The sequence below is a fragment of the Petaurus breviceps genome, unplaced genomic scaffold (genome assembly GCF_028583685.1).
Source record: "Petaurus breviceps papuanus isolate PSGF00001 unplaced genomic scaffold, PetGlider_PUasm1.0 174, whole genome shotgun sequence".
NCBI classification, from domain to species: domain Eukaryota; kingdom Metazoa; phylum Chordata; class Mammalia; order Diprotodontia; family Petauridae; genus Petaurus; species Petaurus breviceps.
In genome coordinates, this window is record NW_027185761.1 from 3,118,051 (window position 1) to 3,135,855 (window position 17,805).

Sequence of the window (17,805 nt, forward strand, 5' to 3'; positions counted from 1 at the left end):
GCTACTTCTGGCACCAACATGACATTTTAAATGTCACTGGAGAGTTAGAGAGAAAACAAAAAGGCATCAAATCAACAAGTGTCATAGCATCATAACAAACAGGCTCATATGAGCCAATACTTAGTGATCCTTCAAAAGCAAAATGGACAGGCTGCCCTTCACGCTTGAAAGTGACATTGCTCAGGTAGTTTTCAGGAAGGCTTCCGCTAACCGTTTTCCTAGCAGTGATAATGGAATTTCAACAACCCATCTATACGCTCTTACCTATTACCCTCGTGGACCAACAACGCCAAGGCTAGGCTTAAGAGGTTAGACAAGGTTAAGACTAAGATTTGTGGCCAAGCTAATGAAGCCAATCAGAACTCAATGCTTTAAGGAGAAGAAAAGTAACTTTAAATAAAATAAGAATAAAGTACATATTAAAATATATGAAATATATATGAAAGTATATAAATTATACGTAAAAATTAAAGTTATTTTAAAATAAAAGCATGAGACATCAGACGGAACCTACCTTAAAATAACAGACATCCATCCACAGAAACACATCAAACACATCCATCCTCAGAAAGTACATCAGGAAGACTTATTCCACAACCAAGCTTTACACAGAGCAGTTATGAAAATCTATTCCTTCTTCCTGGCTTTTAACCAATACTGGTTTAGCATCAAAGATTTAAATAAATGAAATGTCTAATCTTCTCTTATAGCTATTATTTATGTACAAGCCTTTATCTCCCATACTAGACTATAAACTCAATGAAGGCAAAGAATCTATTTCTATCTTATTTTTTATCTCAGTAACTTGAACACACGAGGTATTCGATACATTATCATTGAACTAATGATCCTGAGAGAAAATGACTGTTAGGAAAAGCAGCCCCATCTTTTTTTTCTCCCTTGGAAAAAGTTACTATCATTTTTCAAAGAGGTATGCAACTCTCTTTTAAAAAACTTAAAAAAAAACTATATCTAAAACTCTTCATGTAGACATCATTCTGAACCTAAAGACAGACATAATTCAGAGAAGGAAACAAAATGATCAAAGAGTTAACCTACAAGTCATTATTAACAACTGGCAAGATGCCACAGGCATTAGGTTAGGCAGGACAATATTAACACAAAAGTGAAACAGGGCCTACCTTCAGGAAGCTTACATTCTACAGAAAGGTAAGACTAGGTCATCTGGAAAGATGAAGGGCAAGGAGAGATATGGTCCAAGTCCATATTATCCTTAAACTGCATAGGTATTTAAGAATACCAGAATTAGGAGGCATCCCCCAAAGCCTGAAAAAAAACCTTCTATAACAGATCACTGAGGTGATAAAAAGTGAAATCAGCCAACAGGCTTAAGAAGATTTCTAGTAATTCCCATGATAGTTCAATAATAGGTTATTAAGAAAAAGGAGAGAGATTAGAGGTTGGAGAATACCTCTCTAACCCACTAAAGTTACCACGAAGTCCAACTCTGGTCTCTTACAAAACATCTTTGATGCCACTATCAGAGGTAAGAGGTTAACAGCTAATGAAGTCTGATCCAGTTTAATGGTCTGTATATTCAGCCAAGACCCCAAGCTAATTTCTCCAAAAAGTTTAAATCAATTAGAATTGGAAAACTACAAAGTCACTGTGGCAAAAAACAACTTCTTACTAAATTTTTCTCTTTGGATTTTCCTGCAACTTAAGCTAAAGCTTTCCAGAGAACATTTTAGTATCATTCACTAAGAAACTTTTCCCACCTACCATTAGAATACCTGAGTGATAATTACCTAGTACCTACTTGATTCAAAATACCAGGTTATTTATTTCAGTCTCTGCAATTAAAATCTCTAATGAAAAGGTGAGTGGTAGGAGAAGGGCCACAGTAACACACTGTTGGTGGGCTGTTAAGTGGTTCACCCATTGTGAAAAACAATTTGGAATTGTGCAAATTAAAAACCTAAAATGTCAATACCTTTAACACAGAGATACCACGGTTCCCAAGAAGTAATGATAAAAGAAAGGCCTTACACACAGAGAAACATTTCTAGCAGGACTTTTCATAATAGCAAAGAATAAAGTAGATGGATGCCCATTGATTGGGGAATGGCTAAGCAGACTGTGGAACAAAAATGTAATAGACTGGTACTAAACAATGACTATAAAGAAGCACAAGAAAATTTATATAAGAACCGATACAAAAGGACTGATAAGCAAATCCAGAAAAACAATATAGAAAATGATTACAACAATGAAAACATTAACAACAATAACTGAAAATTAAGGCTGTGAAATTATGAATGAACAAACTTGGCCTCCCAGAATAGATATGAGAAGGTACCTCCCTTCTTTGTTTGAAAAGATAGAATCTTAACTATAGGTAATATCAGAGTTTTTGGACAAGTTGATTAGTTTCCCTGAATTATTCCCTGCCCCCTTCTTTTTTTCATTTTTTGTTATAAGGGATGGCTCTCTGGGAATGGAAGGGGAGGGGATGTAGTTGAAAATGTAGATGATTGTTCGTGCAGGCAGTCAAAAGCCAAGAAAAGGGCTAGATCATGGCAACATCTTGCTACCTTCTACTAATCAACTTTCCAGTAGTTCCATCTAAGGAATTTCCTTTGTGCAAAACTAGAATTTAGTGTCGATTCATTTCTTCTTTTTTTTTTTCACTCTAGCTCACATCTGACTGATTTCACCAGGACCACACAACCACCCCTACCTGGTAATACGGATGATGCAAAAAGGAATCCGGGCAGCCAGCTAAAGCCATTGGATCTTTCTTGCTTTCTTCAAATTACATTTACTGTAGTTCTGCACCTGCAACAAAGACCAATCATGAGAAGCCATGGCAAAAGAAAAATTTATGCTATTTATTACTACTAAAAAATTTCTGTATAGGGATAATAAAATCTCCAGCACCCCTAGGCCATCTTAATTTGCAGACCTGATAGGTCCCTCATTAATATAATGTAACTACAGATTTTATTCTAGCATTATGCATCAGATTATATACTATACATAAGAGTAGACACTCTTAACCTGAGGGTACCTTAACTTGTTTTGTTTTAGTATTTTGATAACTGTCCTTCAACATAATTGGTTTCCTTTTTAATCCTATCTATTTTATCTTACAGTTAAAAGCATTATTCCTAAGAAGGGGCCCATCGGCTTCACTAGACTCCCCATGGGGACCATGACACAGAGAAATGAACCCCTCAACTAGGGGATGGGATGATCTAGGTCATGAGAAGATTTGGGATGGTACTGTCGGAAGGTCACTGTCCCTGGCATGGGGAAAAAGAGATTTCCAAAACTTAGTGGCTATGTGACCATGGGTAAGGCACTTAAGCCTATCCTTAAGGTAATACTAGCAATTTGTTTTCGTTTGCTAATTACATCCAGAAATGCAGCATTAGAAAAGGGTTATGGATAACACAAACATAACTACCAAAGGTTGGTGATGCCTATTGAATGATTTATGCCCATCTACTTCTGAAATATTCCCAATGAAAAATAATCTGCTCAATTAATAGTTTTAGAGAAGCGACATGCACAGTTATCTTGCCAAGAAACTACAGCAAATAGTAACTCTTAGAAATGGAAAAGTTTAGTCTACACCCAAAAGAACTGTGCACCTACTTCATGAACAGTCATCGCCAGGAGGAGTAGATACTGGTTGGGTGGAATCTGGATCCACTGAAAGCAGGGTTTTCCTAAAGGGCTCTTACTTGGAAGCATTTCCGAGTGGATTTGGCACTATAGCATTCCAATGCTTTTTAATCTAAATATTAATTACTCCATAGATCAGCTGAACAGAAAGAACCCTGGCAATGGACTCAGAGATAGGAATAAAGACACACAGTTTTGGGTATAACCACTGGAAGAATTTGCTTTCCTTGACTAAAGAGAAGGGCAAAGGGGAAAGAAAAAAGGAATGAAAGGTGAGAGGGAGAAGAGGAAGAAGGGGAAAGGGAAGGGAGAGGACAAGGCCAAAGGGGTGGGGGAATATGAAGGTAGAGGGAAGGGAAGAGGAAGAGAGAAAAAAGGGAAAGGAGAGGAGAGGGTCAAGGGGAAGGGGAAGAGAAAGAGAAGGGAGGAGAGGAGGAGAGGGGAAAAGGAGAGGAGGAAAGGAAAGGGAAAGGGGAAATGGAAGAGTCATGGGGAGGGGAAAGGGAGAGAGAAGAGTCAAGGGCAGAGGGAAGAGGAAGGGGAGGGATGTGGGGTGGGAAGGAAAAGGGGGAGAGGAGAACCTTGACCTTGAAGAGCTGAACTTGGTGTCACTGGACCTGAGTATGAATGCTGGCTCTGCAATTTAACAGATGTATGTCCTTGGAAAAGTCATTTACCCACCCTGGATTTCAATTTCCTGTAAATTGAGGAGGCTGTACTAGTAATCTTTCTAATGTCCCTTCCAGTCCTAAATCCCTTATCTTATGATATCAAGAGATCACAGGATCAGATGTAGAATTCTTAAGTATTTCCTAGATTTAATACCAAATAGCAAAACATACAAAAGGGAATTTTTTAAAAAGGTGGCAGCCTCATGCCCAAGAAGCAAATTTGGCAAGAGTACACCAACACCAAGAACGGCATTCCCTACCCACAGAGAACTCTGCCTTCTTGCTGGTGGCATGAAAATCATGCCAAAAATGTTTTGGAATATAAACTAAATTCAAGCATTCATTCAGATCTGAATCTGCCTCCCACAAATTTGAATCTATTTCAAAATGGTTTCTGGATAAAAAGGAAAGGTTAAGAAAAAGGAAAGTCCTCCTTTGGTAAACCTTTTGTAAACCTTTTATACCACATGGTCCCTTCTTCAAAGCAATTCCTAATAAATACTAACCGCTAAAATAAATGACTCCAGTCACAAGACAGAAAAACCAAGCAACCTCAGGGACCCTTCTGTCTGACAGAACTCTTGGGACACATCCAAAGAGGTCATTAAGTATAATAAATGCTATGTAGGGAGAGCCTTTAACAGGCTTTGCCCCAGCAGCACGTAGAATACCTTTACCAACACTATCTCAGCAATCTTCACAATATTCCTGATAAATAACAAAACTCAGGCCCTGGGATGGATCTGTTCATGTCAACTCACAAGGGAAAAACCAATGGAATTTAGATCAGCTCAGTGTTCTGCCTGTCGAATCCCTGAAACAATTAGTTCATTTATCCTGAACAGTGCTTCCCTAAAATAATGATATGCACAAGTGTGGAAAGTCCATGGATGTGGAACAAAGCATATATTTTCAGTTTTCCAGCGTATTGATTGGTTTTGCTGATTTTTTTCCCTCTTTTTCCTTTAAAAAATATACTCTTTATAATAGAAGATGCCTCTCTGGGAGCGGAAGGCGATGGGTACAGGGGAAATCTAGGCTATATATAAAACGCAAAAGGTTATGTCAACAAAAATGCATCTAATAAAAAAATTAAGATATGGCTAAAATGCAGAAAGATCAGTCAGCTTAATCCAACCAGAATTCCTATTTATGGTTCTGTTGTGAAAACTAGAATTCATACAGGAAAAACAGAGCCCTATCATTTAGAACACACTTGATTGATCCTTGGTTAAAAGCTGTAACTGAAATGTAAAATGTGATGAAAGAAAGGGAGATTGATTCTCTACAGGGCTATCGGGTTTCTTTATCCTTTCCATCCCTTTCAACAAGCCTTTTAACCAGCCTTGCAGAACGCTCTCTTGCAACTGGAATAAGCCACAGTTTTTAATCTATAAAGATCAATGTCTTTATTCTTCTGTGCCTCTTTAGGCATCATGCACTTGACACTATTAACATAAAAAGCTGATCCTCACCTTTGCTCTAAAAGATGATTTCAGCTAAGGAATTTTTTCTCTGGTTGTCATAAGCTATTCAATCTGTCTTCCAACTTCTAATGAATTTTGCTTCTGAGATGTCTCCAAAATGCTTCCATGAACAAAATAAATGCTTGGGGCAAATCTCTGCTATCCAATGTAATGTTTCACAACATCTCAAGAGAACACACTTGAATCACCTTCTTAGAAAAGAACAGTTAAAATTTTGCTTAAGAATAAAATAGCTTGGGAAATAGAGAAATTTTCACTTTTTCTTCATTTTTACATAATATTTTCTTTTCTATTTTTATTCATTTTTCTATTTTAAAAATTTCATTGTATATTAGGAAGGCATTCTGGCATGTTCTAATAAGAGATTTTTTTGGAAACAGCTTTGCCTGCATTGGAATAATACCTGATGTATTCCTTAATCAACTGCTCAAGTATTTATTAAGTATATAACAAAGACTGTGCTAGGTTTTGAGAATACACAAAGAAAGAATAATTCTTACTTGCAAGTAGCTTACATTCTAGTGGGGGAGATAATAAGTACATACAAAAATATATCCAACACTTAATGATATCCTGTGAACCATAATTCTGTAACTGACAGTCATTTGTACCTCCTAGGTCTAATTAGTGACTTAAATAGAATACTGGGGAGAGAAAGAACCAATAATCCTCAAGGTAATCTAATTACTCTAACATCTATTGATTCAAGACAATAGGAGGGGCTTAGATTTAGCTGAAAGCCCAACAAAACAAAAAAGTATTTTAAAAGAAAAGGAAAGGATTTGAAGCTAGAAGGGACCTTAGAGGTCATCTAGTCCAGGTGTCAAATGATGCCATCTGCAAAACTCCCCAGTGTAGACTGAGCAAGATTAAAGTGTAAATGGGAAATAGTTAACAAAATAAATAAAAATGCAATACAAAATAATGCTAATTTGTAGTTTTGTAAATCAATACGCAGTCTGCCAGGATTCACTGTTATTAGAGTTTGGCACCATTGATCAAACCAACCCCATCCATCATTTTACAGAATGGGAAACTAAGTTCCAAACATATGACCTTTCTTAAAGTCACAGTAGGTAATTACACACAAAGCAGGAAGGGATTCACACTCAGACTCTCTAAATCCAAAGCCAGCACCATCTTCACTATTTCCCAAGCTTTCATTTGATTATGTAGATTGGAGTCAGGTTATAGAGAATCAAAAGGGGGAAACTAGCTTTGATACAGGAGGCATCAAGGAGTCACTGACAGCTTCTGAACAAGGCAGTGACATGATCCGTGTGGGCCTATCAGATAATAAGTCACAAGCAGAATTAGTTTCAAAGTGGAAAGAAAAAAAGGATAGAAAGTTGGTGAAAGCCTGGATATGGCAGATAAAGGGGGATCCGGTAGACATGATCCCAAGTTTTAAAAACTAGGTTAGTGAAAGAACAATGGTAACAAAGACACACGATTTGGGACAGGGAGTTGGCTTTGGTACAAAAGAAAATGTTTAGGTTTGGAGATTCTGACTCTGTAGTGATGGCAGGACATCCCAAAAATATATATACTAGAGAGGCAGATAGGACTGTAACTCAAATGAGATAATTGAGCACAGAAATGAATTAAAAAAAAAAAACTCCTATAATATCTTATGATTGGAAAATGCCATCCACCTCCAGAGAAAGAGATGACAAGTGGAAACATGTATCGTATGGTCTTCGATATAATTGTATGAGCATATACATGATAAATATATGTATATTTATATATAAACATATGCATATATAAATGTGTATATATATATGTATATGTATATTTGCAATTGGTTGTAGCCTTCTCTAGGTTGGGGGAGGAGGAGGGAGAAAAAAATAAAGTAAAAATTGCACAGCAGAAAACAAAAGCAAATCTAGAAGGAAGCAAAGAAACCTGGGTAACTTTCAAAACAACACGTAGTATTTATTATGAAAGTTTTCTTGAAATGTTAATTTATTGCTTTATATTAAATCTCTCTTATGTTCTGCTGTGTACATGGAAATGTTCTTGTTTTCTTTTTTTCATTTTGTATATAAAAGTTTTAATCCCACATCAGAGTGATCTTGGATCCCTAGGGTTTTAAAACTTTACATAGTGTCTTGGGTCTCTTTCTTTCTTTAATAAAAAGTTAACAACCCCAAAAACGTAAGATTTAAATAAATTTCCAAGCCTGAATATTTTAAGATCACTGATTTTTTTTTTTTACTCCTGCATCAGTGGAATTCCCCTCAATTACCACCAGTAGTTTTTCTAGGCAAGGTCCCATAATTTTGCAAGACCTGCTTATTTCAAAAGCAACATTCCTCAGTGTTCATTAGAAAATCTGCAGGAACTGAGGAAACAATAATCATTTAATGAATTCATTCCCATCAATCACACATATAACATTGAAATTTCAGACAGAAAATCATTTGTCTATGACATAAGATATCAAAATAACCTATACCAGTGCAAGAAACAGTCACCTTTGAAAGAAAGGACATTGTCTCTGCCCTATCCTTCCTTTTAAAAACTCTTTTAACCTCACAGGTTCATTTTTTTTAAAGACTTCAAATGCTAAGAAAGTATATTTTAAATTTATCAATTCAATGAGTTTTTATTTGGATATAAATTGTCTATAATATATTCAATTCTTGGATATCAATTGTCTATCATATATTCAATCATAATTAAAAATTAGTCTTCTGTACTGTAGTTCACCACTCCCTCAGCACACCCTCCTCCCCAATCAAATACATGATGACGCACAAGTGCATGTGTGTGCACACACGCACACACACACCTATTTGATAGGCAGAAATAGCAGCTACCCTAATAGCACATGCATAAGTCACATAAACAAATTCAATTTATATTCACTACAGTATCGCTGTCTTTGGTCTCCATACTACGTCTCAAGACCAGAAAAAAAAAATGCCTTCTGAATTCTGCTCCGTATTAAACAATATTCTAATGACAGTTCAAGTGTATTTCTAATTTTCCAAACAAGTCTCTCCATACTTTATTCTGAAGACAAAAATAAACAACCTTTACTTCTGAGTGAAGTAATAAGCAGACGCAGGAGAAAATGTCTGCAGGTATCTTGGAAATATTGCAGGCTGGGTTCCAGATCACTGCAATACAGTGAATATTTCAATAAAGTGAGTCACATGAATTTTTTTGGTTTCCCAGTATGTATAAAAGCTATGTTTACACTATAGTGCAGTCTAGGAAGTGTAGTATTATGTCTAAAAAAAATCTGCATACCTTAAATAAAAATACTTTATTGCTTGGGCGGCCAGGTAGCACAGCGAGTAAGAGCACCGGCTCCAGTGTTGAGAAGACCTGGAGATCAAATCCCGGGCTCAGACACTTAGCACCCACCCAGAAACACCTGGCCGTGTAACCTTGAGCAAGTTACTTAACCCCAACTGCTTAGGGGCAGCCAGGTGGCTCAGCGCGGTAAGAGCACCGGCTCCAGTGTTGGGATGACCTGGATCAAATCCGGGCTCAGATACTCAACACCACACCCAGAAGTAACTGGCCGTGTAACCTTGAGCAAGTTACTTAACCCCAATTGCTTTAAAAAAAAAATACTTTATTGCTAAAAAATGGTAACCATCATCTCTCAGAGCCTTCAGTAAGTCATAATCTTTTTTGCTGGTGGAGGGTTTTGCCTAGATATTAATGGGTGCTTACTGATCAGGGTGGTGGTTGCTGAAGGCTGGGGTAGGTGTGGCAATTTCTTAAAATAAGACAACAATGAAACTTGCCACATCAAGTGGCTCTTCCTCTCATGAAAGATTTCTCTGTAGCAAGCTATGCTATTTTATAGCATTTTACCCACAGTTGAGCCTCTTTCAAAATTGGAGTCAATTTTCTCAAATCCTGCCAACGCTTTATCAACTAAGTTTATATAATATTCTTCAATATTGCTGTAGGGAGGTCCAAGGAGAGGGAGAGAGATGGGACAAAACAGCTTGGTAGAGCAATCAGAACGCACACAACCTTTACCAATTAAATTCACAATCTTAATATGGGTGACGCTCATGGCTCCCCAAAACAATTGCAACAGTAACATCAAAAATCACTGATCACAGATCACCATGATAGATGTAACAATGGAAAGAGTTTGAAATATTGCAAGAACTATCAAAATGTGTCAGAGACACCATGTAGGCATGGGTTGTTGGGGAAATGGCATCAATAGACTTGCGCTATTGACATGGCTGCCAAAAACCTTCAATTTGCTAAATTAAAAACAAAAAAGCAATATTTGCTAAGTTCAGTAAAGCAAAGTGCAATAAAACAAGGTATGTCTATATAGGCATTCATACAGCATGGACCAATCGTGCCAGCCCAATTGTAGGTGCGTGTCTGACAATGGCAATGATAATATGAAGGAAAACAACAATGAAAAACTTAAGAACTTTGATCAATGCAATGACTAATGGCAATTTCAGAGGCTTCCCACTGAAACCACTCCTCCCATGAGGTGGAAAAATACAGGTGCTGAATGAGGTTTTCTCAGACTTGGCTTATGGGTTAATCTGTTCTGCTTGACTGTGTTTATTTATTACAGGGAAGGATTTAATTTGGAAGACAGGGTCATCATGGGGCGGGGGGGGGGAGGCCGTATTAGTCAAGTCAACAAGCCATTTATTTAGCACCTACTATGTGCCAGTCACACTGAGTTAAATCCTATAAAAAATTAAAGAGAATCAATATAGTTATTTTAAAATAAGTCATCCTCATCAAAGACAACTCCCATTATATTTATATTAATGCTTGAAACAAGTAAGAAAAATTGATTGAACTATAACAAAAGAGCCAAGGGCAAATGTTGAAATATTAATTTCTCCTTTCATTTTTTTCTTGTATTTAAAGAATTAGATGTATAAGACATTGGCACCAATATATTTCTCAAAACATAAATAACAAAGGTGCAGTGTTTTGTAACGTATGTTATTTTAGAAGGGTTCAAGTTATAGTAAGTCTTTTCCTTTAACTGTTCTTAATGCTGTCACTAAAGTTGTAGCGCAGTATCAGATTGTGGACCCCAGGGAAAATCTCTGGCAGGCCTTATTTACCAAACTCAAGTTACAACCTGACAATGGATGAACAAGTGAAATGGGTACAAGGCCCGGTTCAGCTAAGTTCTGAAAGCCTCATTAAACCAGAAACGTGGCTACCAAATAATGCTGCTGACCTGACTGTAATAAGTCCTGGTACCAAGATGCAGAGAGAAAGGTTAGAATCCAAGTTAAGATCCAAGTCCAAGGGAGGAAGCAGTCACACTAAGGAAATCATGAGTCATTCGAAGAAATGAAGCGAGCTCAAAGCCCAACTCTGCCTATTATTACTACCACGAAAAAGGAAATATCACCAGACTCCCTTAGCCCCCGCCCTAGCCCAGTAGTCAAGGAAACCTTCCATATGACCTCTTATTCTATCAATAAATAAGCATTTATTAAATGCCTACTGTGTACCATACTCTACTAGGAAGCAAATATACAAAAATGAAAAAATAATAAGGGCCTACATTTTATCAGGAGAAGCAACTGGCAAACATAATAAGCAGGTTCAAAATATATACAAAGTAAAAAAAATACACACACACACACAAAGTAAACCCAAGATAATTTTGATGGAGAACAGAGGCATTAAGAGCTGGGGGAATCAGGAAAGAATTCCTCTAAAAAACAACCCTTGAGTATGAGTTGAACTTGGAAAAAGAAGAGAGATTCTCAGACTAGATGAGGAAAGGAGTATCTTACAGGCATGGGAAACAGCCTGGGTAAAAGCTCAGAGGTGGAAGATTTAATGTTGTGTAGAAGAACAGCAAAAAAAGATCATTTTGGTTGGACTTTCAGATTCTGAAATGAAGCACTATGTACCAAAGACTGGAAAGGAAGGCTGGAGTCAAATGAAGGAATATGAATTTATTCCTACATAGAGGAATCTAGATGGTTGGGTTCAGTGTATTGGGTAGAAGATGTGGAGTCTGGAAGACCCGAGTTCAAGTTCTTCCTTAAACAAGCCTCTCCATGCTTTATTCTGGGTGGCTGAGATGAAAATAAGCAGCTTCCACTTCTGAGTGAAGTGATTCTCTGTGTGATTCTGGGTGAGTCATTTTTATCCATTTCTCTATGCCTCCTTTCTTCATCTGTAAAATGAAGAAAATTAGCACCTACCTGTTCTGAGGCTCAAATATAAGTCTATGAGCTTTTTACAGCCCATTGGGATCTGTTTCTAATTGAGTTTGACACTACTCACTTAGAAAGGGAGAAGGATCTGAACTAGAGCTTTGGCTCTGTGAATGAAAAGAAGGGGATGGAGATGTTGTGGAGATAAAATCAACCACACAGGGCGACTCAGTGTACATGAGTAGTGAGGGAAAGTGGAGAATAAAAAGTGACTCCAAGGCTGGGAGCCACCCCATTTTACAGACTGAATGACCTGAAGGTCTTGCTCAGGACCACACATCTAGTAAGAGTCTGAGGTAGGACTGGAACTCAGGTCTTTCTGATTCTAAGGCCAGCACTATCAGTGAGAGTCATACAACCTAGACTCAGGAGAAAGCTTCCGAAGAGGTTAATAAACCAACCGAACACCACAGCGCTTTCCAAGCAGCTTGCATAACCTTCCGAGGGGACATGAGCACACCTACAGAACCTCCAATAAGGTTCCTAGCCCCCAGCCAGTATAGACAAAAAAGAGAAATTACATCAAAATCCAGGAGAAAGGAACAAAGAACTCTTGCTAATCCAAGTGATAAAACAAAGTTTTAACGTGCCTCCAGAAGCTATCAAAGCTAACTTCACCCCCAGAGGGTTATGTGTGACACTGGGCTGTCTATGTCCGAAACACTCTGACCCAGTGGGCTGGAGACCTCTCCGTGCTCCACATGCTTCAATGCAAGTCCCTTTCATAGAGACCTTGTCCTCCTGACTTTATCTACCCCTGACACCAGTTGCCTGCTGTTATCCATGCCAGCCTGACCTGAACTAACCCCCCCGCACCTTTCCCCTGACTCCCTTTGGTCACTAACAACCTTTCCCCCTCAGCCCTTGAATGGCATTTTGTGTTGTAACTCCCTATTGTACTTACTTACTATGTAATAGTGTGCATTATAGCTATCTTCATTCCTTTCTGGTCTCTTTCCCTCTCTCCCTCCCAACAGACTGTAAATTCCCTGGGGGCAACAGCTATGTCTCTTCACCTAAGACTAACAGGCCTCCAGACAGGCCAGTTAGCAAACGTTTGTTGTGTTTGTATACTTGTTACACAACAGCCACCTGCATGTCTAGGGCCTACACTAGCTGCACCTCAAGCCAGTAACCCCATGCCCCAGGCAATGGATCCTTAGGTGAAACCAACCCTTAGATGCTACCAGCGTTTACTCTCAGAAATTCATTCTGGCTTGCTGTTGTTTGGAGCTATAATTCATACTGTATTAAAGATTACATTGTACCCACTCTTTGCTCTAAATCTTAAAATCAACTTCAGCCAAAAGCAACAAAATCCCGACCTTGTTCATGTGTCATGGAGAAATAAGCAGGAATTTAAACCCATTACCTAAAGCTGCAACACATAAAAAGCAAGGAATTACAAAGAGAAGCAATGTTGGAGATCTCATCACACAAAAAGCAGAAGTAAAAAAAAAAAATCTAAATGCTGGTGGGGTTCTGCGTCCCTCTGGAATCCCTCATGATATCGGGAGAAGGCAAAGAAGGGTCCCAACAGGTAGGCTGGATCACCAGTGGCAAACTTCTGAAGGGCATGGACAAGACCTACACAAGAGAGGGAGTTGTGCGGGAGATGGAACACCCACATCAGTGAGACCTCAGTGCCATCTGAGTACCTAATAAATTCCTTGTTAACTTTGGGTTGTATATTAACATTTTGAGTTGTGATGGGATATTTTAGATCCCTGAAAGAAATCTTTGCTGCAGACACACCAATAGCCATGAAACTCAAGGGTAGCTCCAAGAAACAGGGCACGGGGCCAGATACTCAGCGTGTAGACCGCCTTAAAATTCTAATGTGTGAAAATAACAGAAAAAATGTTCTACCCACTAACTGTAGAGGTTCTGAGCATTGCACCATCTGAGAATGATGACAAGAAGGGGCCGGCTTACAACCAGATAAGAAAGAGCAAAGTGACAGGTTTTCAACCATTAAATGTTACTGACTTCATTTTTCCACATCTGGTTAAGCTTTTAAGTTAAAAAGAAAATCTACTCAGCAAATAACGTGCTTGTAATATGAAGCATGGGGATTATTTTCTACCTTTTCACTAAAGCGTAAGATTTATTTGACTAGTCCCCAGGAATACCGTGATAACTCACCCACCACATAAAAGCTTTCAAAGTGAGACTTTCAAAAGCTGAAATCTACCTCCTCCCTTTCCCCTCAAAAAAAACCACATGACTTATAAAGTTTCAGGTAAGCAGTATAATGTCCACTGTTCATCCTTTACTTCCTCAACTTCAAATTAGGAATGTTTTTAAAGTGACAGGCTCCTTTTTAGACCGATGATCAATGTGCTAGGATTCAAAACACCACAAAGTATATGTACACAAAGTTAAAATTAAACATCATGACTTTTAAATTCCTTATGTGGTTTAGGCCCCTTAGACGCAGCACTCTCTGGTTTGCATTTGACTTGGAAGAACCCTTTAAACAAATTCTTTTTAATTATTTAAAAAAAAAAAAACCTGAAAAGAAACCCTGGTATGCTTCAGTTTCGCACTGATTAAAAATGCTATATCATGAAGTTGGAACATGCCTGCTTACTAATTAATGCTGATGACTTTTATTATAGGATTCTCTGGAGAAGCTGGAATGAAAGGAAGAGGAAGGAGCTGAAGATGAGTCTAGCAAATTATTCATTCATCCTGAGGATCTAGTTATTGGGTGGCAAAGCTTGTGTGGGGTTCAAGGGATGGTGGGGGAGGACACAAAGCTGAAGACCCTAATCCTGACCTCAATGAACTCACAATATAATAAATAATACAGTACAGATCTATTCTCCTAGGGCTCATCCTAGACTTACCAATTTAGAGCTAGTAGAGACTTTAGAAGCCATTCAATTCCCCTCCACTCTCCATTTTATAGATGAAAATCTGAGGTTTAGAAAGGTTGTATGACTTATTCAGGATCACACCTGTCTAAGTGCCTGAGGTAGGACTGGAACTCAGACCCATCCTGAGTCTAGGATATTATCCACTGTGCCACCAAGCTGCCACTCATACATTGACCATTCCAGTCAAACTAACTTACTTGTTGATCTCAATAAATAATATTCCATCTCCCATCACCACGCCTTTGGACAAGCTATCCTTCATACATATAGAATGTACTCTCTTCTCCTCTACCTCTTAGAATCACCTCCTACAAAAAGCCTTTCCTTATTCCACATGTTAGTGGCCCCTCCAAAAGATTACTTTATTTTTGTCTACATTTTAAATGTGATTTGTGTACATGTTCTTTCCATCTAGAGAATGTAAGGTAATTGAGGACAAGTACTGTTCTGCTACCTTTGCATAGATCTGTGCCTAGCAAACTGTAAACAATGAATAAACACTCTCCGAGTAAAAGTAAGCACCCACTGAGACAGAGCTATTTCACTTTATAAAAGGTATCCCCACTAACGAGAATCAGACTTCATTTCCAAACTCGAATTTAAATCTGACTACCTACAATGATTCCGACTTACTTTTCAGCTCCCATTCATTTGTTTTCAGGAAGAATGCAACCCTGTACACCAAGATGTTCTATCACTGAAAGGGGTAGTGAGTTCGTTCTCTCACGGAATTATGATGCTAAGTACCAGAGTCAACACAAGAAAGAGTACTTTATATTTTATATGAGCAAAGAAAAAGTTTAAAAACAGACTTTGGCACGTGGTAATAAGAAATCAATACGTGTCACATAAACAAAATGTTTCAGCATCTAGGGTTTACCACAGTAACTGCCTCTGCTACAGGTCCTTCTCCAACTCATTTTACAAATAAGGAAACTGAAGCAAACAGGGTCAAGTGACTTGCCCAGGGTCACATGTGCTTCTATACTTTTAATTAACTTATAGGACATAAGATTTAGAGTTACAAGGAGTCTTAGAGATCATCTAACACAATCCCTTCATTTTACAGATGAGGAAGCTGAAATCCAGAGTTGAAGTGAATTACCCAGAGTCACACAGCTAATAAGTTTCTCAGGTAGGATTCAAATCAAGATCTTCTACCACTCTTGTCCACTAGCCTGTGATGCCTCCCTGCATTGTGAGATCATTTAGGATCAATAAAGAAAAGCATCTATTTTTTTTTCTAGTCTACATATTGGAAGGTGGATTTTAAGCTTCTCATTTTGGCCTAAATAAACACAAAAAATCTCACATTTAAGACAGAAAGAGTGAATTTTTTAAAATGCATATTAAAATACTTCTAATTCACTATTAAAGAAAAATGCTCAGAGTAAATAAGCTTGTTGTCTCTCTTAAAACAACCTCAAGTGTCTGTTTTTACAAATGGTTTTCACCAATGTTCTCTTCTTATACTAAACAATCGCGGTTTCTACATTTGGGGACTTTTTTTGTAATACTTATTTGCACTGATCCACTGACACTCCTTTTTGAGCAATGGAGCTTTTGGGTGGTGACTTAGTTGGTGACTAAGGAGTCAGATGAAACAAACCCCCCCAGGAGAAGTGAACTGATGACCCTGGCCTCATCAACATGGTATTCTAACCAAGTTATAGTGGAGCAAAACATTCCATGGAGATGCATTATTCATTTAATGAACTGGACACATCTCAGTGACTTTTGGCACTTGATGAAAAATTCTAACTAAACCATTAATTAGTTATGTGAACCTAAGCAAATCACAATCATTCTGAGTCTTATCTGTAAAATGGGAACAATACCCACAATCCAAAGTCTCCATTATTATGGGACTCCACAGAAGCCAGCCCCTTCCCCTTCAATACCTCTTAGATTCCAAAACTAGGTCAAAATAACCCCTCATACCTCTTTCCCCCTTATTATCTCCTTGTCCTTCAATCCAAACTAAAATATGAGACCCTCAGAAATTTGACTCAAGTAATTTTCATTAAGGTCCTTATAGATCTGGTTGTATTAAAGGATACCTATTTTACATTTTATAAATGCTTTATTAACAAAAATCAATCTCTAGTTAATAGAATAGTCCTTCTCCCATTGTCTGGGAGAAGGACTTTTGCTTTATTATCTAGTCTCTGGAAGGAAGGAAGTGGAAAAGGGCTGGCTGTAGGCAAAATTACAAGTAGCTTCAATTTGACCTTAGTATTACTTCATCTCTCTAAATATCTCCTCCACTGATTCTTCTTTAATTTGAGTCAATATTTAGCCAGTCTATTAATTCCATTACAGTAGTTTGTGCTTAAATGTTGTTGATAAAAATCAAGGCTATCAAAACTTGATCCAATCCCTGCCTTAAATTTTCTATGGACTTTAAAACAATTAATCAAAGAAGCATTTATTATATGCCCACTAGGTACTAGAAATAAAATGATAAAAATTAATTAGTCCCTGTCTTCCAAGAATCTATACACATATAAGTATGTTTAAAACCAATACAAAGTTATATGTGAGTGTTTTTTGGCTTGGTTTTGTTTGGGGGTGGAGGTGGGGCACTAATAACTGAAAAAAATTGAGGAGATTCAGGCCTCACTCAGGAATGGTGTTGGAGCTAACTCTGATGGAGGCCAGAGGAGCCTTCAAAAAGCTGGTTTCAATTCACATGGTGTTTTTTAGAGACTTACATGTAATTCAGATTTGATAATGTATACAGGTTGGGGGGAGAGGTGCAAAACACACACATACGTATCTATGAACATAGGCTCAGATGTATATACATACATGTTTAGAGGTGTTCACATATGTAAAGATATATAATATATAAACATGTGTGAGCATGTGTGTGTATGTGTGTGAATTCAAGCTTGAGTTTGTTAAGGGCTGG

At 37.8% G+C, this 17,805-nt stretch overlaps 1 protein-coding gene across 3 annotated transcripts in view; it reads right to left on the reverse strand.

Annotated features, from left to right (window-relative positions):
• The window catches only part of GRB10 (growth factor receptor bound protein 10), a 282,686-nt gene that overhangs the window by 194,547 nt on the left and 70,334 nt on the right, over positions 1 to 17,805 (reverse strand). For all 3 annotated transcript variants that reach the window (XM_069083706.1, XM_069083708.1, XM_069083707.1), the window contains exon 3: positions 2,702 to 2,799. In XM_069083706.1, the coding sequence (XP_068939807.1) occupies positions 2,702 to 2,752 (51 nt within the window). In that variant the 5' untranslated portion in view covers positions 2,753 to 2,799. The remainder of the gene's footprint in view (positions 1 to 2,701; positions 2,800 to 17,805) is intronic.